This window comes from Streptopelia decaocto (assembly GCF_964273445.1).
Source record: "Streptopelia decaocto genome assembly, chromosome: Z".
Classification (NCBI taxonomy): Eukaryota; Metazoa; Chordata; class Aves; order Columbiformes; family Columbidae; genus Streptopelia; species Streptopelia decaocto.
Window position 1 is genome coordinate 17,847,244 of NC_138657.1, and position 24,857 is coordinate 17,872,100.

General features: G+C 41.9%; 1 protein-coding gene across 1 annotated transcript; it reads left to right on the plus strand.

The window, feature by feature from the left end:
- Positions 1-11,319: 11,319 nt before the first annotated feature.
- PLIN2 (perilipin 2) lies at positions 11,320-24,277 on the plus strand. The gene is made up of 9 exons (XM_082075827.1): positions 11,320-11,422; positions 13,655-13,711; positions 13,791-13,986; positions 14,638-14,720; positions 15,253-15,538; positions 15,927-16,111; positions 17,694-17,828; positions 18,518-18,808; positions 23,005-24,277. Exons 2-9 carry the CDS (start codon positions 13,682-13,684, stop codon positions 23,137-23,139), a joined length of 1,341 nt encoding a protein of 446 aa, XP_081931953.1. The 5' UTR covers positions 11,320-11,422; positions 13,655-13,681; the 3' UTR covers positions 23,140-24,277.
- The last annotated feature ends 580 nt before the right edge of the window (positions 24,278-24,857 follow it).

A 24,857-nucleotide genomic window follows, 5' to 3' on the forward strand; every position in this document is an offset into this window, starting at 1 on the left:
TACATCTAATGCACATAGCCAGGAAGTCCCATGGGAAAAGCGCAAATCAACATAGATGAGCCTCACAGTCTTTAAACAGATCAGTTTACCATAAATACGAGTCATTCTTGGATGAATCATGTTTCTCCAGTCAGGACAACTCATTGACATGTTGCCTGTGGTTGCTAAGCCTAAGGTTCAGCCCTGTTGGCTGTCAGTTGTCCACCTCTTAGTATTCCTTTCCTTTTCTTTTCAGTCACCCCTGTTCCACTGAGATGCTATCAAATACAAGAATCTGGTTTATATAGTCTTTTCTTCTTTGGCTTATTGATGTTCCTGAGCCTCTGTTACAAAAAAACTCTGTAAAAACTTTGTCATAGGCTGAAGGTCACTGAGTGCATCTCATATTTATTTATTAATAACAAAGCGAACTCAACATTTTTATGTTACTGTTGGGAAAACTGAAGCACTGAGATCTAGAACTGGGATCTGCATCACTGACCAGAATACGTCATCTTGTGTATACGTGGAATAATTCTGGCATCTTATGCCCGCTCTGCACAGTACAGTTCAGCAATCCCCTAATAGCCTGTTTTAATAGTAGTGTTTGATTTAGCAAGTTGGTGAACTCTGTACTACAGTAAAAGATGAGTCACTTTCATAGATTGGGGCAAAGCAGCCACGTGGAGTTTAACTAGGGTTTGTTAATATTTCCATGCACCAGTTGCACATCAGTAGCTCACATTCAGAGTTAATATCTTGTCAAAAGGACACTGTCCAGTGCTTCCCAGGGACACCAACATGCTTCTAAGAAAAAACCCATTTAGTCTTCTTTAAGAAAGAAGCCACAAAGGTGGGGAGCTTGTGGAGAACTCAGAGTAGCAAGGAAGCACATATGTGAAGGAGCAAAAAGCAAAGCTGCAGTAGAAGCCTCCTGGGGTTCCAAAAGAATGTTTTCCACACTGTCAGACCTGAGACTTGATTCTGCCTCCAAAGACTTTTGCAGCAAGGACTTTTGCCACTAAGTCAGTACAGAACCCCTGAAGTAAGTAATGGTAAAATGATTTACAGTAGCTGTCTGTCTGGCCTTTATCAAATAAAAGAAAAAGTAAGTAGAGAAAGCTTCAATGTTTTGTAGTGCATTGCTCTTAGATTTCTATGTAATGTGTAAGTGCCATTATGGTAAGGAAACTCTTTGAACTTAATAAAGGAAATTCTCAGACCTAGATGGAAAAAGAGTTGTTAGTTTTTAATAAATATTAACAGATGGTTTCTAAAAATAAAAATAATGTTGTTTAGGGGGAGAATTATAGAAAGGATTTAATTTTTTGTGGTGGGAATGTCTTATATGAGAGCCTATGGGAGAAGGGGGAAAAATACTGCTCTGAATGGGAATGCTACCTTTATATTTGAGGAAAAGTGGCTGTGAGCACAGGCACAAGAAGAGCCAGAGGCCATGAATGCATGTGCAAAGAGCAAATTTATTTTAGTTACCTCTCTACTGGGGGATCTCCGAAGCCACACCTGAGCTCCCAGGCAGAGGTGACACCAGCGGGGATGCAGGCGCTGGTCAGTTCAGCCCTGCTGGAAGATCACTGGGCCTGCTGAGCTCACCCGTATTTCAAGGTTTCAAATAGGCGCAGCCTCTCGCTGTTTCTCACAACAAAGCAGGAATCTCAGACATAGTGATAAGATGTCTAGAGTTTCTCACAGGCCTGTGTTATCTAATACAGAGGTTCTACTCACCAAGCAAACAAGGTCAGTAAAGACATTAGGGTGATGTATGTGCTTTTTCTACAGACAGCTGCCAGTCACTTGAGCATATTTACATTTAACCAACCTCCTCGCCATTCTTCCGCTATATTCCCATACAGTGGCTGACTGGGTTTTCTCCTAGGATCTTGAGAGATTGTTTAAGCCTTTCCCTAAAATTGTCATCTGTGTGAACCAATTCAGGCGTGTTGCAAGAAGAGCCAGAGGCCACGAATACATTTGCAAAGAGCAAGTTTTATTTTAGTTACCTCTCTAGCAGGGGGTCTCTGCAGTAGCACCTAAGCTTCCATGCAGAGGTAACACAAGCAGGGGTAGGTTCAGCCCTGGTAGAAGATCGCTTGGCCTGCTGAGCTCGCCTGTATTTCAAGGCTTCGGGCAGGCACAGCCTTGTGCTCTTTCTCACAACAAAGTAGGAATCTCAGACATAGTGATAAGGTGCCTAGAGTTTCTCACATGCCTATGTTATCTAACAGAGAGGTTCTACTCATCAAGCATACAAGGTCAGTAAAGCAATTAGTGTGATATATGTACATTTTCCATACCCCAGCTGCAGCCGATTGAGTGTATTTACAATTAGCCTCCTTGCCATTCTTGTGCAATACCCATACATCATCTTTGGCCAATTAATTTAGGATGTAATCCTTTATTCATGAGAGACCTGTGGCAATTTTCTTTTGTGATAAGGAAAACAGAATAGAAGAGTATTCCTCCTTATTGATGAAAACTAAAATGCTGTGAAAAGAAAATACTGTTCGTGAAAGGAACATAGTGTTCACATATGGTATCAGCCAACAATCAATCCGTCTTTCCTTTACAAGCGCATCAGCCTTGCAAGTGAATGTGACAGAAGCGGCTGAGTGTTGCTTCATTGTTTGCTTTGGAATGCACAGTCAGGATTCAGTATAGCAATAATGGGACCTGGATCTGACTACAAAAAAAGCATTTGTCATAACTTAAAAACCAAACTGTACAATGGTGATAAAAGGTGATAAATGGTGATAAATTAAGTAAAAGGATAGGGTCTCCTATGCTACAGGCAGAGAGACTGATTAAACTTTTTTAAGATTGCATGTGAGAAGCTTATTTATGCTGGATTCCCATGTGCTGCATGGTATAGATGTATTATAGAAAGATAAGTAAATATGCAGCATTCATATAGACTATACTTTTTGTGATCTAGTTTAATATTTCTTTAGAAAAAAAAAGTGATCTGAAATGCTCTCTGAAGATGAAAATTTCTAGTAGTATGTAAATACACTAAGGGCAGTAGAGAGGGCTAGATCAGTGAAGAGATTCTCCTTGAATGTGTTCAGTCTTGTTGAACTTGAGGAGGTTGCAGAAGGCACAGAAGACTCAGAAAGAAAGACCTTCCTATTACTTTTCTGTTTCAAGTTAGCAGACTTATTGGTATGATTTCAAACTATGGAAGTATTTCCATTAGTGCAGGCATGGGTGCTACTTGTTCAGTTGACACTATTAAATGTGTTATGGATCAGTGAAGCAATGCGGGTTTTGGTGGAATTCAGTTCTCCTTTCAGTACTGTCAGTAATCTGCTGTATGACTTCAAATAAGCCACTTCTATTTTCCGTATCTCTTGTAAATAATAACAGCAGCCTCTTTCATTCCTGCATCTTCCCCAACTGTATGTACATTACATAGCTTTACACCTTGTTAAGCACTGTGGTTCTAGAGAATAGTTAAGTACTTGAAGTGCCACTGAACAACAAAAAAGTTTTATTTTAAGAAATGGAGTAGATAATGTAATGAGTAATCTTAGTCACACCTTATCATGTTGCAAAGGTCAGGAGTTATATAATTAATAGTAACAGGCCTGATGGAAAACCCCAGTAACTCATTGCACACTCAGGAAGGGCATCTGAATGTTATTCTGTTTAGCTGAACTATTATGTTACATTGGCAGTTGTCCCCTTGAAACAAGGAAATACACTCTACTATAAATTACATGAAACATGAAGGAAAGCATCAGATTTCAAAATGAACTTGGCTTATTGGAGATACTGAAGATATGGTCTAAATAAAAAGATGGGATGCCATTTACTGAAGTTGAATGCAAGATGTTGTCTGATATCGAAATATCTATACAGGTGCTGGACAGCAGATAATTTGTCAGGCAGGTGTTCTTCAGAGAAGACTCTGAAGATTATAACAGATAGCAGGTTAGCTCTATGTGGTCAACATTGTTTAACACTTAGACAGAGGCCAATGTTGTAGTGAGATCCTAGTAACATGGTTTGACTGGGAGGGTTTCAGTTTGAGCACAGTGCTTCTACTTGAGAAAGAGCTGAAATGATTGATGAAAATTAATATCATCAGGCTAACAAATATGACAAAGAAGAAGGGCTGGATGAAGTAAGTTCTTCAACCTAAAGAAAAGAAGAGGAATACTTGGTCTCTGTCTTTGCAGAGGACAGAAGAGCCAACAATGTGCTTGAAATGCAGTGGGAAAGACTCAGCATATGCATTAAGGAAACTTTATAAATAATAGGACATGGATTGCCTGTGTGTGATGTGAAACTTTCATTGTCAGAAGGTCTTAAAAACAGATTGAACAGATTTCTGCCAGAAATGACGGATACTATTGCTCTTCCTTTCAGGTTGGAGAGTGAAATAATGATCTATTAAAGTGTTTTCTAGCCCTTTCTTTCTAGGATAACTGTCATCCCATCAGCTGATCCAGAAGTATTATCATCACCTAGGAATTGTGTGGAGGTAAATATACAGATCTCTGCATCCACAAGACTTCTTAAGGACACAAATTGCAACGTTTATGTCAGGGCCATGAGTGCAATTATAAGCCTTGTCTACCTTAACTGGTCTCACCAGGGACCATCACCCATGAACCCTCTACCCATGGCCCAGGAGTCCAATTTAAGTCCAGGCCTGAGCATCCTGCCCTAGCCAGAGCTCTGTTATAAGTGTACCTTTGTCTGTTCCTGTCTTCTGTTGCTTCTGAATGGTTTGGATTTCCTGACTCCACCTAGAACGTGATTCATTACTTTGCTTTATCTGATAATCTGGGGCCTCACTGCTGATGGGACCTGTTATCATTGCCACCCTGATAACTGACACTGCTTGGGGACCCTGTTCAGACCTTGTGGGATTGCACCCTGTCACCGGGGCCACTGCCTGTGCTGGGGTCACCCTTGCCTCATGGCTTTTTTTGATCCCTGCCACTTTAAAGCCATTGCCTTCAGAGATATCCTGGTTCTCCACCAAAGTAATTGCCACCAATACCACAATGAAATTTGATAGACCAGCAACCACACTTAATGAACTATTGTTCTGATCTATTAAAATTTCTTAGGAATGCTTATAGATAATATAGGCCTCACCAACATGAGGGGTTTTGTGCAACTTCCTGAACAAACATGCAGGTTGTTGAATGTTACTTGCGTTCCGCCATTATACCATTTTTGGTCAGATCACCAGTTGACAAGTAAACCACTGTACAGAAACATTTTCTGTCTCTTGTTTAGAATGTACTAATATTTAGTATGAGAACACATCTCTAGCAGACCAGTTGCCAACATTAATTTTTTCTTTAACCCCTTATCCATCTCAAACTCACAGATGTGTGCTGAAATGGCAGCGCACTCTTAAAAATAACGTCCACATTAGAATGCCTTGAAAATAACCAATAATGTTCTCTGGTTATGTTGTAAATTCTGACTGAGAAGATCACCTTACATACAGGCAATGATGGTGTTCATGGGCATAGCATACAGAGTAAAACAAAGGCATTTTGGTGAAGTAGAAATGAGTGAAGGTATTCAAGTAGCTTAATAGACTGATAATGTTGCTATAGCACAATTCATTTTATGTGTTATAACCAGTCTTCTCATGGCATCAGTCAAATGCAAATGGTAATTATTATTTTATGCAGTTCAGAAAAGATATCAAAATTTTATTGTCTAGTAAGAAGTCTGTTTACTGTTATGATTTTTAAAACCCTACTTAAATTCTCTGAAAATGAAAGTGTATGAAACTTACCAGGCTAATACTGAAAGTATTCTCTTTGTATGCATCATGTCAAGAATTCTTGAATGTCAGTGTTGATAACTGATCAAAAGTATGAACTGCTACAGGACTGACTAATGTTGATGGAACAGCATTACATTATCAAAGAGGAATAAGCCATAACATTACAGAAATATAAAGAAACATTTTTTGAATGCTGACTCTTAAAAAAAGTGCAAAGCAGTCTGAAAACTGACAGCTGGGATTTTTTTTTAGCAGTACTAACCATAATTCCCTTGCTCTATGCCCTCTTCTAAGCACATATGCTGCATGTGAAGAAGGTATGTCCTTGTCAAAAGTGCTTAAGAACAAAATTCTCTGGCCTCTGATTCACAGAATGTTTTTTGTTGCAGCTTTTAGGCAGCTATAAATTATGACTTCAGACATGTCCCCACAGATACCTCAGTTGGTGGCTTCAGGTTCCATGACACTTCTCTCAGCTGCATTGAATATGACATTGCCACAGTTTAAATCCCTGTAATTTGCTGCCCTTTATCCCCTAGCAATGACAGATCTATTCCTTAGTTCTGTAACAGGGCCTGGATAGATATTTTTGTCCTGTGTTTGTGTTGTATCCACTATAACAAAATCCTCACCGCTAACTGCATCTCCTGGGTGTTAATACAATACAATTAAACAATTATAGGATCATGTTAACATCAATACAAAACTTGCTGTATTGCTTAAGTGCTGATACCTAGATAGTATAATTGCCAAATACCTAGCATATTTGTTTTTCTTTCTGCTGATATGTCATTATGAAGTAATTTGTTTTTTAAAACACACCGCCTTATTGGTAAGTTCTATCATGGCCTCATCTAATGTGTTTTATTATGTAAAGCCTGAAAACTACAGGGCTATATGTGGGCTGGTGGGAATTATAACACATATGTCAGATGAGACATGAAGGCCTGCTGTGATCTTTCTGAAGGTGCTGCATCTCACAATAACAACACATTGCTGCCTAGCCTCCTGGGGACATGTGGACGGTTATAGACAACAGTAGCAGAATGAATACAAATTTCCTGTACAGTATGTAGGTATATGTAGTTGACTCCCTGTCCCTCCCAACTCAGCATGAGTTCCCTCTTCCTCTGCCTCAATTAAACTGTCACATCTGTTGTGGGGATGATTCATACTCACTGTAACTGATAGTACTTTTGCTTGCCTTTGCCTTTCTTTTAAGTGGTCAAAGAAATACCTTTTACCCAATTCCTCTCTTTTGAATCAGATGTCAAGTTAACTCAGTTACAGCTGAAGAGATAAGAGGTAATGATCTTTGGATAGCTAACAAAAGATAAGATACATTGGGAGATAAGTACATTCCAGAGGAAACGGCGTTACAGTGAAAACCTGCAGATCATGCTGCTCAGAAACAAAAGGTGGGATCTTTACTTTTGGACAGAGTAAGGATGCTATTCTTTGTAAAGAAAATAAGTGTGGACTCACAAAAGGACAATCATGCTTCATATCTGGAAACTACTGATGTGATTAATCAAGACCAGGGCAAAGCTTTTCATGCATGAGCATATGAAAGGCTTAACCCCAAACCCAAGGAGTTAGGTAGATAGACAGCTTAAGTGAATAAGGAGTTGCAAGTTCAAAGACATATGGTCTAGAATTACATTATTGTGGGATTGGAAAGAAATGGGAAAAGTGACAGAGCTGATGAAAGATAGCTTTGACAGTTGTGTTATTTCACAGAAAACAGTCTCAGGGTGTCCAACACGAGTGTGTTGAGTCACACACAGTTCAACAGAACTGCTTGCAATTCACATGACAAAGCAACTTCTATAAACATGGAAAATAAAAACATGCTTTGAATAGAAGAAATCTTTAAGCCCAGAGACACCGTTATAATCACTTGAATTATTTATGTTACAGACCCTGAACCATCTATGTTTCACAGCTCTGAACACCTTATTTTTTGGTGTGTCTCCGGGAAATTCCTGACTGCTGAGAACTATTGCAGTGCTGGTGCTGCCGGTAAGAACTCAAGGCACGGAAGGCATGTCAGAGTTCTCTTGTGCTTCCAGCTCACTCAGCTGTGGCTGGAGGCAGTCCTTTAAAACCTGCCAGCTTCCTAAAGCTGTGACTGCACATGCTTTCTTGACAAGTACAAAGGGCCACCCTTCTGTGCTCTCTGTTTTGCAGGACAAGTGCATGTATTGTTTCTCCCAACGTGGTTAACAGTATGTCATCACTTCACTGCTTTGAACAGTATCCCTAAAGACTTCGTACAGACTTGGTTTAGCTATCTTGATGCCTATGCCTACTTTTAAATAAAAGTAGCTTTAACCTGTTGGGAGAGCTCTCACTCCCCCATTTTTGACTCCTCGAGATATCCATCCATCCATCCATCGTGAGGCCAAGTGAAGACCCTTGTATCAGATCTTGCCTTGTATCAGATCTTGCCTTGTATCAGATCTGTTGGGTGACTCTGGCTTGGAATATTAGACTATACCTGTTCCTGAAGGAACAGTGTCAGTCTACTCAGGTCCCTAAAGATGTTATCACTGCCCCCTCTCCCCACCCTTAGCCTTTCTGTCACCTTGTTAGTGAACAGCTAATACTCTGGTCTCATGAGCTGAAGCAAAAGTATCTGCAACCAGCTGGATCTGTCTGTCAGGGCCTCCTCCAACCCGCCCAGCGATGCTGCAGCAGGGCCAATCTCCAGCTGCCCTCAGCCCTGCCTGGCGGGGCCCCGGAGGTGATGTCCCAGCCTGGACCTGCCCGTCCTGGTTTCCAGCAAGCTCCCACTCCCTGGGGCTGGGCCTGTCCCCAGCTGCCCACCTTCCACCCAGCTGCCCTGCCCCTGGCTGGGAACATGGGACTGGGCCCAGCTCTGCTGCCCCCACAGGACAGCCCATATCTCCCAGCTGCCAGGAAGCCATTGTCCTACACGGGGCCCTGACAGCAATTGGAGCGCAGGCCCTCTGTGCTGTATTAACATGGTAAGAAAAGCTGGAGGACCTGAATTCTACCTATTGCTGCCGTCTCTGGTGGAGATATGTTACAAAGCTTGTGAGGCTGAAACCCGAGCTATCCCCTGTTGTGGAGGATATTATAATGAGTTTAAAAGAGATGCACCAGAGGACTGATATCTTTATTGTCTGATCCATAATTTCATACCTTTAATTTTTTTTTTTTTCTGATGTTAAGGATACGTAGGTTGACTTCTGTTCTAAAACGTTACTTAAATGACTTGGATGGATGAATATGTCAATGTGTTACTCAGATTGAAAGAATGAAACTTCTTTCACTAGACGCACTACAGGACTTTAAACTAATCTGCCTCTGCTCCATGGAAGAGAAAGGTAGGGTATTATATCATTGCTTTCCTCTTTTCATAATGGATGGTGTGGCATGCTTTTTTGTTACCTGTTACTACTGCTTTCCTTGATGCTGCCCTGTCTTTCTCTTCTTCCATCTTGACTGGGACCTTAAAATATTTGAGGAATTTGGTTCACCCAAGAGCTAACACCTGCTTTCCCACCCCCTCTTAGCCTGCCAAGGACTGTTGAGGGCTTGACACTATCTCTAATCGTCTGGCAGTGTGTCCCTGGGCTGCCTGAGTCGCAGTTGTTCCTGCACTACAAATAATGCTGATACACATTAGTAACTAAAATCCCTGAAATACTCTAGAATTCTCAGTACAGACAACCCCCCCAAAAAGGGGTTAATTCATTTTGTAGTTGTAATGGGTGCATTGAATGGTTTACACTTGAGAAGCCCCATGACTGAATGAGAAACAAATGGAGGTCTCCAATAACAACAATGCTTGTTGTGGAATGCCTGTAAAGTGTTTAGCATGCATCTTAACAGAGGCATAATAAAGCACTTCAATAAGTGAAAATTCCTATTACTTCCCAGGATAGCCTTCTATATTTTCTGCTCTGGAACAAGAACAGAGAAGTTATTTCTTTGTGGAAGTAAACTGAAAGACCATGCTGGGAAGGTCTTCTTGAAACAGGCTGGAAGAAAAAGATGCCCTCCCCCCTGGCCCAGGAAGACAGTGTCCTAGGGGAGCAAGGGTCAGAATCTCATTAGGAGTAAGCAAAAGACATTTTATAATACTGTAATATGTAAATATACATACTAAGTAAATAATAAAGGATAGCTTGTATATGTTGCTACCAAGACTTTGCAAGAAGTCTTCCTTATAGGTACACCTCAGACTCTTAGAATCATAGAATAGTTTGAGTTGGAAAGGAACTTAAAGATCATCTAGTTCCAACCCCTCAGCTATGGGCAGGGATACCTTCCAGTAGACCATGTTGCTCTGCTTGTTAGTCAGTCCAATGAGGAAAGGAGACTTCTTCCTCTGTTCTGGGCAGATGATGGTATTTCTTACTGTACTGCTTTGTATTGATGGAATCTCTTGTCCAGTCACATTGTTGAGCAGAAAAAGAGGTCTGTTTGTTTTAAGCAATAGAAGCTAAAACAGAATCCATAGGGCTGACTTTTGTTTAGGGCACAGAAACAGCATAAAGGAGTCTTTGTACTCTGTGGCTTAGAGATAAGGTGGTTTGTTGTCAACTTCAACCATTAAAACAATTAAAATTTTCTGGAAAGGAAGTTAAAATTTCCTTTAGGAAAAACATTTGTGCAAAAATGACTGGCCCAAGTAGATTTTGTTTGTACATGTTCGTAGTGTGTGATTACTCTTGAGGCCTGAATCTTCCCTGTCAGCCTCTTCTCTCTGGCACCCTGTCACTACAACAATGAGCTAAATACAACTTTAACTGTAAATATGTATTTGGACCTTTGCCCACTATTTTTCCCTACTGGTTTGATATCCCTAACTATAATGTGCTTTTTCTTTTATTTTTTCTTAAATAATTTAAAAGTGAAGTGCACCTTTGGAATTATGAAAGTTCCAGCATACCAAATGCATGTTTGAGTCTGCTGTGATGGTTTTCTCTGAGCATGCCGAACTGCACCTTTAGCGCTGGAGGTGACTGGAGGCTCACCTGCTTTTCCAAGCAGGAGCCCCACGTACGGACACATCGCTGTGTGGCGGTCTCAGGGTCAGCTGGCCCCATTTCACTTCGCCCTGTGGGGCGATTATTCCAGCCCTATAAGGGACAAGTCCTGGTCAAGAGGTGCTGGGTGAAAGAAGAGAGACGATTCATTTAGGAGCAACACAGACAAATCTTTTGCCTTGTTTTCCCCCCCACAACGAGATGAGCTGAAAGATTTGCACAAGAGAAGAGAGCGAGCTGTATGTTAGCAACCCGTGCTCCTGGCCGGGACACTTGTGCGCCCGCACGACTTGTCTGCAGGCGGCGACCGGCCACTGGGTCTGCTCCTTGTGCCTGTATTATCATACTGAGACCTGGCGTCCTGACAGCTCAGACGAGCAAGAGTCTCCTTTGCTAAGATGTCTTTTTTAGGAGGAGCTCCATCCTGTCCAGACTCGGCCTCGCCCGAAGGACAAAGCGTCCCCAGCCCGGCCCCCACGCAGCGGGCCGCCCGCGCACAGCGTCGCGGTGACGCGCCCTCCTCTCGCGAGAGCGGGCAGCGCGCGGCCGGCGGCGGCCGCTCCCCATAAATAGCGGGGCGAGGCCGGGTCTCTGTAAGCGGCGGCGGCGCCCGAGCTCGGCCGTGCTAGCAGTTTCTCCCTCCCGGGTGAGTACGGCCGTCAGCGGCTCTCCGGCGCGGCTCTCCGCGGGCGTGAGCGGGGCGGCGGGAGCGCTGACCCTGCGGGGCCGACTCCGCAATATGGTGGAGCGGGCGGGGGCCGCGGCTCGCCGCGGGGCCGTCCCCGCCGGCTCTGTGGTGGCCTCAGCGGTCCCCTTGCCCCAAATCCCGGGGTATTTCTGTCGGCTGCTTGAGACACCCTTGTGAGCAGGAGGTCCTGAGGTGCCCGTCAGCCCACGGGAGAGGCGTTGGCCTGCGCCGGCCCCGAGCGGCCCCCGGTGACACCGGACCCGGGGCGCCTGCCGGGGGGAGCCAGGGCCGGCTGGTCGGCTCTGCCGTGTGCCTCATCGTGCGTTCTTCTGCTCTCCAGCCGCTTTCCATAGCGAGAGGGGAAAAGCAGAACTTAAATTTGTGACTTCCTTTCTCCACTTTCGCGTTCGGGTGTGGTTGTTTTCTGTCTCTGAAATACACTTTTGTACCGTGGGCTTTGATGCAGGCATCTTGCTCACCCGCCCTGACTAGTGCCACAGCTGAAACTATTCAAGGGATTTCTGAAACTATGCAAGATTCTATCTGTCTTCCATGTCTTAAAGAGCAGGAATAACTTCACGGTCTAATTCCTGTTTTAGTGACTAAAATTCGAACCTATGCAGTGTGTGGCTGGATCTTTTGGAGCACGTTATTAATACTGAATAATCGTTAAAGTAAGGGCCCTTCTTCCTTCAGAAGCCAGTTCTGTGATGCTAGCCTCTTCTGTTCTACAGCATGCTTTGCAGTTTGAAGTGAACTTCAGTTTCACTCCAATCTGAGTTGTAATGCTATGTGAGAAAATAACATGTTTCTGGGGGTATTTCAGTACTTGATAAATGTAAGGAAAACTCTGTTATTGCTGTAACTCATGTCTGTTACTTGCTTGTATGTTCCATGTACAGTGACTAATCTCATTGTAGATGTTACTTTATGGCAAAAATGTGTTAATATGTGCAAATATGCCTGTAAAATGTTAATGGCATGCCTTTGTCCTTCTTCCCCATTATGTAACAGGGAAGAGTTTTATTTGACCCCAGGCAGAATACTAACATGCTCCTTTTGATATTCTCATAAGTGTCAGAGGGAAAGCTGCTCTTGGCTCTTGGACAAACCAGCAGAAAGCCTTGAAAATCAGTAGTTTCAAGGACTGACTTTGAGCGTGTCCTTTCTGTTGCTTTCATGTATGCAGGTTCTTCTGGAACTTGTGTCATATGAAACCAGCAATGCAAAAAGTGCTTCTTGCATATTTAGCTCAGCCTACCTGCACACTTAGGATGACAGTGCACTTCTGTGTGTTTTCCTTATGCGTTACTGCAATACCCCTCTCCTTTTATAAGGATCATATGGGGAGAGCTGTTGGTATTTTCTCTATAGGAATACACGTTGGAAAATAATTGAATAGCATGGGATTGTTGACTGACTGGTGCCTGCAGCCTATTTCAACATGGGATGGGTAATAATTAGGTCTAAAGCAAGTCTAAAGGAGGATTATTTTCTGCAGTGGGGAAGTCCTATGTTCTGTGTATTAGAGGAATGCTAATTTTTGAGCAACCTGAGCAGGGGGAGCCTTCTGTGGGCATCAGGCATGGCACTAAAGATAATTAACTCCTTGTGTTTAGTGGAATGATTTGTGAGAATTGAGCTGAGGTTACTGAAATGAATACTTCACCTCAACCTTTCATGTGTTTTCAAGATTGGGACAGCAATGGTGACTCAAATTTAAAACTCAACTCCCTTATGTTAACAGAGGATCTAATCTGATTTAAAGATATCGGTGGATTCTTTGTCTGATTTAGAGACATCCTAAACTAGAGTTTTAATGACTTGTTGGCTTGTGTTTCTTTGTCCTGCCTCAACAGACAAGCCCAAGTGTGTCTGCTTCTTCTAGAAAAATTAATTAATCCACCAGTTTGTAACTCTTTGGTAATTCTGCAATGACCTGCTTTACCTCAAAGCCTGTCTCTTCCATGTGCTCTGCTTGTGTTGCCTAAACTAAATGAAGTAATTAGGGAACAAGATTTTGGATTTCTGAATTGCCACAATTAAATGTAATTCCTGTGTGTAAGAATGTGAACATCTTAATCCCTTCAATGACTGGGGTTGATTAGAAAAGGTTTGTTGTTTTCGAAGTCTGGTGATGAGATGAAGTGGATATGAGGATGCTGTAGCTCACATATGCTTCTTTCACAGGCTGTGTAAGATTCAAGACCTGAAAAAATGGCATTGGCAGCAATTGATCCACAGCAGGTAGGTCTGAGTGAGCCCCACGTTTTTTTTTTGTTTTCAGGAAAACAGGAGTCAACTAACCTCTTTCTCTTTTAAACAGAACATTGTATCAAGGGTTGTCAACCTTCCCTTGGTGAGCTCCACCTATGATATGGTCTCCACAGCTTACACCACCACAAAGGATAACTATCCTTGTCTGAAGTCAGTATGTGAGATAGCAGAGAAAGGAGTGAAGACGATTACTTCGGTAGCCATGACAGGTGCTATGCCTATCATCCAGAAACTGGAACCACAAAGTAAGGCAAAGATGGAACTGTTCAATTCAACTGTTGGCTTTATATATCCAGATGCAATTACAGTTTAGCATGGCCATGCTGTTGCAGGTAGCTGGCTGAACCTGTTGCTTGGCTCGAGTAACTGATTACAGATGGCTATGATTTAACTACAACAACAAAAAACATATTTCAGAGCCAAAGCAAATTCCAGCTCTTGTAATACTAAACCGACTCCTCTTGATCTGTGAGATGGCTACCTAGTCTCTTGCTCAACACCCTCCTCACCTTTCACCTGGTTTCAAATGCTACTTTGTACTTTCTCTCACTGAGAACAGCTTGTGGTTAAATTTGGGAACTATGTCACAAGGCTGTTGTAACCAGGAGCCTGGTTTCATGAAGTGGCAGGCAGCCAGGTGCTTCAGCTTGTTTGCACAGGTACTTATAAGGTATCAAATAAATGTTCTCTGTCTGCAAGTGAGCTTTTTTCCTGGCACTGTAAACCTATATTTTAATAGAGTTTTACTGTTTTACTGCCTCAAGTCTCACTGAAAAGTGGAGGAAGCTACTTCAAGAGCATTGTTGCATGAGCTCTGTTTCAAGAGGAATTCTTAATTGGAGTTATTTACACTAAGGAATAAAAACTAAAACCAATTATTATAATTTCTTTTATAGTTGTAGTTGCCAACAACTATGCTTGTATAGGTCTAGACAAAATTGAAGAGAGACTGCCTATACTGAATCAACCCACTGACAAGGTAAGTTCTTTCTGTGTACATGTGCCAAGCAGAAGAACTATTCTCCCTTCCTCTTTGCTGTTATTATTGAAAATACAGGGAGACAGATTTCAATAAGCCACACCTGAAGTACAGCATAGAAGCAATGAGGAAATGAAGGGTGTTTCTGTAGAAGAGTTTGCCGTTGGGAGGCCATTAAGTCTTAAAAAAAAAAAAAAACAAAAAAACAAAAAAAAAAACAAAAAACAAAAAACCAAGCATTTGCCCACTATCTGTCTATAGCTGCTGTTCATTGGTGGGCATCTTTTTAAAAATTTGAGTCCTTGTCTCTTTCCTGCTCAGTGTGAAGCAAATAGTGCTTGTATTACATTCACTGACGTGTTTTGAGCTGAAGGCTCTGTGGCAGTTATCTTTTGTACCTGTGTCTTCACGGCAGAATTTCTCCTAGATAATCAATGCTTGTACAAGCTCAAGCATAAATGTGTATTTCCTGGATTTATGTAGGTTTCTCTAGAAAATATTTCTAGTGAATCAGCCTGTTTCCTTGTGGCAGGTTGTTGCCAATGCCAAGGATGCAGTTGTTGGAGCCAGAGAAGCTGTAGCAACCACTGTGACTGGTGCCAAGGAAACTGTTGCTCACACAATCACTGGAGTTATGGGCAAGACAAAGGAAGCAGTGCAAGACAGCGTAGAAATGACCAAGTCAGTTGTCAATGGCAGCATTAACACTGTCCTGGGAAGTCGTGTGGTGCAGATGGTGAGCAGTGGAGTGGACAGTGCTCTCACTAAATCAGAGAACCTTGTAGACCAGTATCTCCCACTTACAGAAGCAGAACTAGGTAAGACCAATTCAAGGTTGTTGCTGTGTTGTGGGGTGTGGTATGTTTTGTTTGTTTGGGTTTTGTTTTGGGGGTTTTTGGGGCTTTTTTGTTTTTGTTTGTTGTTGTTGGAATCCTTGTATTGGAAAGAAGCAAGCAGTCATCCACTTATATGGGGAGAGAGCATGTACTGCCCAAACAGCCTTTTGCTATGCTGGTTGTAATAGCATCTTCCTCAGAGGGAAGCAGAGTGAAAATAAGAATTTCCACTTATGGTTTATCAAGAGACGCTGGTGCTAAAGGACTACTAAACAAGTCCAGTATTCAGCTGTTACTAAGCAAATAAAACTGCCTCAGACCTCTTAAGTTTTCTTCCTGTGGTCAATTTGCTTCCTTTCTATATATCTAGAGAAAGAAGCTACAAAAGTTGAGGGTTTTGAAGCTGGAGTTCAAAAGCCAAGCTACTACATTAGACTAGGATCTCTGTCTTCAAAGCTCCGCACACGTGCCTACCAGCAAGCCTTAAACAAAGTTAGAGATGCTAAGCAGAAAAGCCAGGACACGATCTCTCAGCTTCACCACACTGTCAGTCTGGTAAGTCTAAGCTTTCACTTGAGGTATATAAAGCAAATGTTGGCATGGCTCCAGGGAACAGACAACAGCCAAAAGAGGTGCGGGAAAATTGTAATAGTGCTCTGAATAAATGCATTTTCTAAATGTAAAACATTTCTAATTTGTAGCTTTTCAGCACCATTCAGCAGAGGTCCTACGTCAGTCTGAGATGTAAAATAAGCAGCAATTGCTTGTAATTTTAAATAATGAAGAAATAGAAGTGACATGTTTAAAATTGTTACTGTTTTAAAGAGCTGGGTTTGACACAGACTTCATTCAGTGAAGACATCCTCACAATTTTGAAACACCTCAGTCACAGAATCACAGAATGTTAGGGACTGGAAGGGACGTCAAAAGATCATCTAGTCCAATCCCCCTGCCAGAGCTGGAACACTTAGATGAGGTTACACAGGCATGTGTCCAGGTGGGTTTTGAATGTCTCCAGAGTAGGAGACTCCACAGCCCCCCTGGGCAGCCTGTTCCAGTGCTCTGTTACCCTCACTGAGAAGAAGTTTCTTCTCAAATTTAAGTGGAACCTCTGGTGTTCCAGTTTGAACCCATTACCCCTTGTCTTACCATTGGTTGTCACTGAGAAGAGCCTGGCTCCATCCTTGTGACACTCACCCTTTGTATATTTGTAAGCATGAATGAGGTCACCTCTCAGTCTCCTCTTCTCCAAGCTAAAGAGACCCAGCTCCCTCAGCCTTTCCTCATATGGGAGATGCTCCACTCCCTTAATCATCTTGGTTGCCCTGCGCTGGACTCTCTCCAGCACTTCCCTGTCCTTCTTGAACTGAGGGGCCCAGAACTGGACACAATATTCCAGATTTGGTCTCACCAGGGCAGAGTAGAGGGGCAGGAGAACCTCTCTGGACCTACTAACCACCCCCCTTCTAATACACCCCAGGATGCCATTGGCCTTCCTGGCCACAAGGGCACAGTGCTGGCTCATGGTCATCCTGTTGTCCACCAGGACCTCCAGGTCCCTTTCCCCTACACTGCTCTTTAATAGGTCATCCCCCAACTTATACTGGAACCTGGGGTTGTTCCTACCCAGGTGTAAGACTCTACACTTGCCCTTGTTATGTTTCATTAAATTTTTCCCTGCCCAACTCTTCAGCCTGTCCAGGTCTTGCTGGATGGGAAGTCCTTTAAGGGCTTTTTGTTAATAAAATGTTGGATTTTATATGGGCCTGCTGTTCTTTCTGTGGGTGTCTTCAAGCATTCTTGGGTACTTCTGTAGTCTTGTCCTGTACATAAAGGTACATTGTTAGGATAGACTGCATAAAGAGTCTTGGCCTTCTATACACTTTCAAATACTTGTGTAGGATGTTAGTGTGGGATGGGGAAGTAGTGGAGGCAGAGGGACACAGTATGTAACATCTCAAAACTGCTCCCAGTTTTCTCTTCTTGGAAGAGAAGTAACATAGTCTTATATTCCCCAGAGTCTTTTATACTGAACTTTTAAGTATTTAAAAAGGAGGTTACGAAGCAGGTAATTTAGGGTATCCCTAATGAACTGTTTGGACTCTTTGCTTTACTTCGTTATTTGGCTGTATTTCAGATCGAGTATGCCAGAAAGAACATGAATAGTGCCAATCAGAAACTTCTTGATGCTCAGGAAAAGCTGTATCAGTCCTGGGTAGAATGGAAGAAAAATACAGGCCAAAATGATGGTGATGAACTGCGTAGCGCTGAGGTAAATAGATGTAAATGTAACCCAGGAATAAATTGATTGTATGCTGTCAAGATAATGGCAAACTAACAGTCCCCAAAGCGTGCAGAATCTTAACAGCACAGAAGCTGTGCAAATGTGGAATCTGAATGCTGAACCTTGGAGCGGCTGACTAGTAACCATAATGAACAGCAGGGGACACCTAACTCTTAAATGAGCCTACTCCCAAACATTCTGGGATTCATTCTTCTTTCAAGAGAGTGCTCACCCTGTTTACCGTGTGAACAAGTATTGGGATATGCATATCTAGATGAACTAGGACTCATCTGATATGGCCAGACCAGAAATAACAATTTTTCAGCCTAAAGCAGTCTTAGGCACAGACTCTGAGTCTTATATGTGGCTTTATGTAGTGGATTTTTGACTAGAATATACTTTCCTGCTGTGACTTCTTATCCAGAGTTCAAACAAGAGCTTATCTGTCACTGGGAAGAAACTACCAATGCTTGTGTTCCACAAAGTACTTGACCATTGAAGAAATATCAAGTACTTTCAAGTCTCTGGCCCTTTAGACTTCAGATTTTTTTTTTAATCTGCTATAGCTTTATTTTACTTGTATCCCCTTTACTTTGCTTCTTTATATATCTTGAGCATCATAAAGCTGCCACTGTCATAAAAATATACTAATGTGCTGTTATGTGTTTTGTTTCCAGCACATTGAGTCAAGAACTCTGGCTATTGCACGGAGCCTCACTCAGCAGCTACAGACCACCTGCCTCACACTGGTCTCAAGCCTACAGGGGCTGCCACAGAATGTGCAGGATCAGGCTTACGGTGTTGGGTCAATGGCAGGTGATGTCTACCAGAGCTTTCGGTCAGCATCTTCCTTCCAAGAATTATCAGACAGCTTTCTTACCACTAGCAAAGGACAGCTGAAGAAAATGAAGGAGTCTTTGGATGATGTGATGGATTATCTTGTTAACAACACACCGCTCAACTGGCTGGTAGGTCCCTTTTACCCACAACTGCCTGGCATTCAGCATGCTGAGAGCAAAGGAGAAGGAGAGAAAAACTCCAGCCAGAAAGACAAACAGCCTGAACATGCTACTGAATGAACTGCATAGCATGCATGTACTCTGCTGACTGACCAAACAAGTGGCCTTAGCAAGTGTAGCTGTCAAAAAAAGCCTTGGAGAAAAATCCATAAAGAGTGGGGGAACAATACACAGAAAAGACATTCCCATGCATGGGCTGTATTGTCCTGCATAGATAAGCTACTCGAAAAAATCAAACTGCCTCGAGTGCCTAAATATTGGCAGCTTACAGTTGTCAAGATGCCTTGTTTGTCCATCAGGAAACCTCACCATGCTTACTGATGGCATTAATACCATTAGTCTAAATGAAACCTACCGCAGTTAAAAGCATTTGATTTGTCGCTTAATCTGTACCAAAATTATGTAAAAGCCTGCCATACTATGAAATGCATTTAAAAGCCCTGCAATCTAGCTAGGTATGCTTTAATTCTATGTTTGCTGCAGATCACATGTTTGATTATTATAGATCTGACTGTCTCAAATCCTGCTACTACACAGTTCATGACAAAGGTTCTGTGAGTACAGAATTCCAAAGCTGAAGGTGAGGTTTCTGAATGAGTCAGCTGGAGTTACTTAAATACTGCAATAGGGCTAACATTAACTATATAAACTTAACTATTGTATAACACAGTAACCTGACCACAGAATCATAGAATATCTCAAGTTGCAAGGAACCCAAAAGGATCATCAATTCCAAATCCCTGCTTCTTGCAGGACTGCCTAAAAGTAAACATTATGACTAAGAGTGTCATCCAGATGCTCCTTGAACTCTGGCAAGCTTGAGGCTGTTACCACTTCTATGGGGAGCTTGTTCAAGTCACCAAACAAATCATTACCAATACGTTTTTTAAAATACGCAGTATAAAGACGAGATTCATGCTGTTTGTACCCCGGTGCCTGCTGGTTTTTTTTGTAGCCATCTTTTTGTAATTCATTTTGTATGTTAGTAATAAATGCTTCAGTAGCCAAAGTCTGTGTCCATTTCAGTGATGTTTAAAAAAAAAAAAAAAAAAAGTAACTTGCTGTTCTGGGACTCCTTTAGACTGGGTCCAGCAGAAAGCAAGCTTGAAATGTGGATGAAATAGACATGCATTGTGTGTGGATGCATAGATCAGCAAGATATTGCTGGAGCATTTCCTTCCTCCTTTTGAGTTACTGTCCATCCTTCCATTCAGTCTTAACTTTTTTGCTGCTTTTTTGGTGCTTGCTGTTGCCTGCCTTTAATTATGATGTGAGCTGATGTATGTTCTAGTATTGAGGAGAGCAGGATATAGACAAAAAACCCCTGTCCTGCCTTTGCACTTGGTGTTCTTTGTGTGTGCATGAGACTGCCAGCTACCTGCTTTGACTGCTGGCTCCATATAAGCAATATATGCTCCTCAGCTGCAAATACCAGTTTTAACCTGTTTGACTTTATTTACCCTCTTTTGAATCTGAGTGACTAATGTATAGTAACACTCGGCTATTTGGGTAGAGTTGTTCCTCAGTAAATCCTGTGATTCCCTCCCCTGGAAGATAATTACAGTCACTAAGAAAATACCTTTACTGGTTTAGGGCTATCCAGGTAAGTTGTTTCTGTGTTCTTAATACATGCTCCATGCAACTTGGAGTTGCAATCATTTAGTGTAGCAATACTGGCCACTGTTTTCAAAGAGGTCACCAAATAGTGTGAAACAAAAATGGAGTTCAAGGAAGCTTGTCACCTAGTGACATGTTGCTACATGAACCAATACCTCTACGTAGTACAATGTGAGCACTAAAGCAAGTTACATGTAGTCTGGCCTTCTAATGTGCACAGTGTTTTGTTAAATGTATTTCTTTTCATACCAAGATGGAAGTTTTCTTTTGGGTAATACAGTCTGATGACTAAAAATAAATGCTTGATTTGAAAGTGCACAAAATAAGAACCATCTCTCAAATGGCTAGTGGTTCATTTCTGAAAATACACTAAGGAAGAAAAAAATAGATTAATTAAATGTTAGTATTGACATTAACATTTGTATATGAAGACAGTAAAACACCGAAGTATGTTTTGCACTATTCAATGCAAGGATTTTGCAACTTTTGCATTATTCTGTATAAATGATCTAACTGCATCTTACGAAGAAATGGCATGAAGAAGAGCTGTATCTGGCCTTATTGTTTGTTGTGATAATTGACTTACTGCTTTGTTTCAACTTCCTATCAATGGTGAAATGTGATAAAGTGAAGGTCCTTTGCCTAAGCGAGACCATAACACTAAGGGCTCTGCGTTGTTTTAGTTAGACTGTGCCAGATGCTAATCTAATACAATTTAGCATGTTCAAAACTGAGATAAACCATATTGACATCAACCCTGTTTTACTCTGATGCTGACAAACACACTCCAATTTGAAATTCTTTCATGGCTATGAACATCTTACTAGTATGTTAAAGGAGTCAGCTACTTAAAATGTGTGCATTAAGGAGATGAAGCAAGCACAAACCTAAATTCAGGCTATTATCCTGTTGGCAATAGGAACAATATGGGTATATGTAATAAAAGTGTCTTAAATCTAGGATATAGTAAAAATTATCACTGGTCAGACACAGTTACTGAACAGGGTCGTGCCCTGCTCAGCCTAATTACAGAATAAAACAACTTGTTTAAACCAGCTATTTGGGCACATTTTTAAAAGAGTTTGCATATGGACTACTTGCCCTTAGTCTTGTTAAGACAGCTCCATTTGTACTGCAGTATGAAATACAGAGTCATGTGCTGATAATGGGAAAATTTGTCAATTTCTCTAAGTGCAGTAGAGTTTTAGGTAAACTACCATAAGCAGAAGGATGCAGGATTATTCTTGCTGGTAGAAAGATGTGCTTCCCCCATTCCTAGTGCCTTTTGTTTTTTAGGAGACAAAGATTACTTATCTCATTTTGATCAAGCTTAGGTTCTCAGAGTGGTCTACGCATTTCATTGTATTCATACTAGTGCCTGGTAAGTGACAGGCTGCTTAAATTCTTCTGAAGCTCAGTTTTAATTAATATTTTAATCAATATTTCCAAGTCCCTGGTGCCCTATGGCTACCTGCTCTTTGAGAACTGACTGATTAACGTTCAGTGCTATGTACAACCTGATAGCTGAAACAGTAATTCCTTTATTCTTTGATGCATTCTCTACTGACATGTCTTCATAGGTTTGTTTTGCTTATTGTCTTCCATAACAGTAAGTCATAAGCAAGGTGTTTTGGTTTAAAACCGTTTCGCCTGTCAGTTCTGAGCTTAATTAACACAAATGCCTTGAAGCCTCTTCAGGTTGCTGCTTCTTTGTACATGCAGAACCGAAGTCCTGTCAGCATGTAGCAATCGTTATGTGCTGATAATGTGTCTGGCTCCAAGTATGTCACATCAGCAACATTAAAGCTATCCATGAATCAAACTACAGATATAAGTACTTTTCACCTGGGGCAAAAAACTTTTGGTTATGAGTAAATTGCTTAATTATATGCCATTTTTCAGAAGAGCCTATGTACTCTAAGTCCTGCTAAGGGGACTTAAGGGTTGGGACTTAAGCTCCTAAGTGTCTTAGCCAACATTTTTAGAAGTGTGTAACATCCATGTATCCACTAATGTCTCTGGCAATTCCTGAAACCTGATGCTGCTTAACAGTACAGAATACTATGCATACAGTTAGAACAGAGGCCAAAGTGGGATTGCGGTTCCAGACATTTGTTTCATCAGGAAAGGCTTGATGTCATAGACAGAGCAGTACAGAGCCATCCATATAAAGCTCCTCAGGGCAGATTCCTTTGTATAGACCATTGTTTCCAAGGAAAGAAGAAAGGCAAAATAAGTTTAGAAACTTCCTTTCTTAATTTTCCAGTTGCCAGTTTCACTAAATACACTCCACAAAGTTCAGCTCTGTTCCACCTCTACTATAAAATCCTGTGTTCTAACCAATGGATCTACATCTTTGGACTGTCTTAATGCTATGTGTGCCTGAGCATATTTTACTCTGTATTCAGTATTTTGGGCCTGATTTCTCAAGATGCTGAGCATCTTTATCTCCTGACTTCAGTGAGGAGTACTGCAAAAATTTCTTTAGTTTTACTTTTTAAACTGATTGAAATTTCGTTCCTACACAGGTTCCAGATTTCACTATTACAGACCTGTCTTCAGAGTCAGATGATATCCCAGATATTTTGGATTTGGATGAAGATGATCAACATGACTTTTCACGCACAAATGGCCCTTACACCACAGGGCAACGAGCTGAATAGAGAGAAGCACAAAGTCTTCTTCATACAATGTACTTTTGCCATGATATTTCTCCTTTTTAAAAAATGAACTTGCCTAGCTTAGGAATTTTGGGGATATTTTTTTGTAATCAATACTGTTTCAGTTAGCTGCATAAAAATTCTGATTTTATTTTCCACCTAAGGAATGCATGCTATATCAATTCATTAACGTGGGTGTTGAGCTCCCGTTCTACAGGCCAGGTATAGCCTAACCAGCATATTCAACTTCGATCTAATCTTTGTTAATGATTTGTTCTCCTGCTGGCAGCAGCCATGAGAACACTGCAGTGCTTTGCATAAAGGGCTGCCAACAAAAGGAGTTGATGAGGATTTGCCTGCAAAATTTCCCCTTTCTGTCTACATGAAAAGCACTTCTGCATCTACCTCTTTGCTGTTGGAAGGGGTAAGAGACTTTGTCTCAGATTCTCTCAGGTTATTTTTGGTAGAGTCTGTAGCTACCGAGCTTTGAATCTTAGAGCTTCCCTTTGGCAAGAGTGCTTTATGCACAAAAGGACTCCCTGTCTCTCTACATGCCTTCTGTGTGCAAAAATGTTGGCCATCCTGATGCTACCAGTTGTCAGGCCTGAGACTAGAAGAGGGTAAATGCTTAAAAAGGAAAGTCTTCAGGAGTAAGGATGAGAGCTAAAAAAGAAGGGGCAAGGGGCTGTACAAAGTGAGCAAAAATGCAGGGCAAAGACAAAAACAGATGTGGGGAAAAAAAAGAAAAGGCAAAAAAAGACAGAGAAGGTAGGGATACTTCTGGTGACAGTGTTGATCTTTTTATGTTTAAATAAAATCTCTAATATTTGCTTAGGAATGTTGAATCTGCATTTGCTTGCATGCAGTGTTTTCTGTAGGAGCTGGGGCAAGCGGGAGTGGGGCTGGAGAAGGCTTCCTATGTTTTTGAGGATGGGGCCGAACTGATGCAGAGATGCCCTTGATGCTGTGGGGTGACCGCAGCCAGCCCAGAGATGTTGCACAGCACTCGTTTCTTTTTGTACAGCTATGGAAACGCTGCAGGGCTGTTGGCATCGCCGTCAAGCGTATGTAATGCTTGGTGGTTGTGAAAACTTTGGCAGTCTAGTCACTGAAATGCCTTGGAATAAAAGTTTGAACTGCAGAGCCTGGTGCCGGTGCGAGTTTTACTTGGCTTTTGTGTTGAAATTTGCAATCCGATTACAAAACAATTCAAATTGAAACGGCCCTGTGTACACATACGCAGGCACATTGCAAGCCAGTGGCCACAAATGCATTGCAAAGAGCAAATTTTATTTTAGTTACCTCTCTACTGGGGGATCTCCGAAGCCACACCTGAGCTCCCAGGCAGAGGTGACACCAGCGGGGATGCAGGCGCTGGTCAGTTCAGCCCTGCTGGAAGATCCCTGGGCCTGCTGAGCTCACCCGTATTTCAAGGTTTCAAATAGGCGCAGCCTCCTGCTCTTTCTCACAACAAAGCAGGAATCTCAGACATAGTGATAAGATGTCTAGAGTTTCTCACAGGCCTGTGTTATCTAACACGAGGTTCTACTCACCAAGCAAACAAGGTCAGTAAAGCAATTAGTGTGATGTATGTGCTTTTTCTACAGACAGCTGCAAGTCACGTGAGCGTATTTACATTTAACTAACGTCCTCGCCAAATCTTCCGCTATATTCCCATAAAGCCCTCTGCGGGCCGTTTTGCCTAAGCGCTGCCCGAGGCG

What these genes read in the sequence shown, in the direction of transcription:
- PLIN2 (XM_082075827.1), top strand. Translation starts at nt 13,682, where the DNA reads ATGGCATTGGCAGCAATTGATCCACAGCAG. An exon ending in CCAGAAACTGGAACCACAAA is followed by an intron (nt 13,987 to 14,637) that starts GTAAGGCAAAGA and finishes TTTCTTTTATAG; the next exon opens with TTGTAGTTGCCAACAACTAT. An exon ending in ACACACCGCTCAACTGGCTG is followed by an intron (nt 18,809 to 23,004) that starts GTAGGTCCCTTT and finishes GTTCCTACACAG; the next exon opens with GTTCCAGATTTCACTATTAC.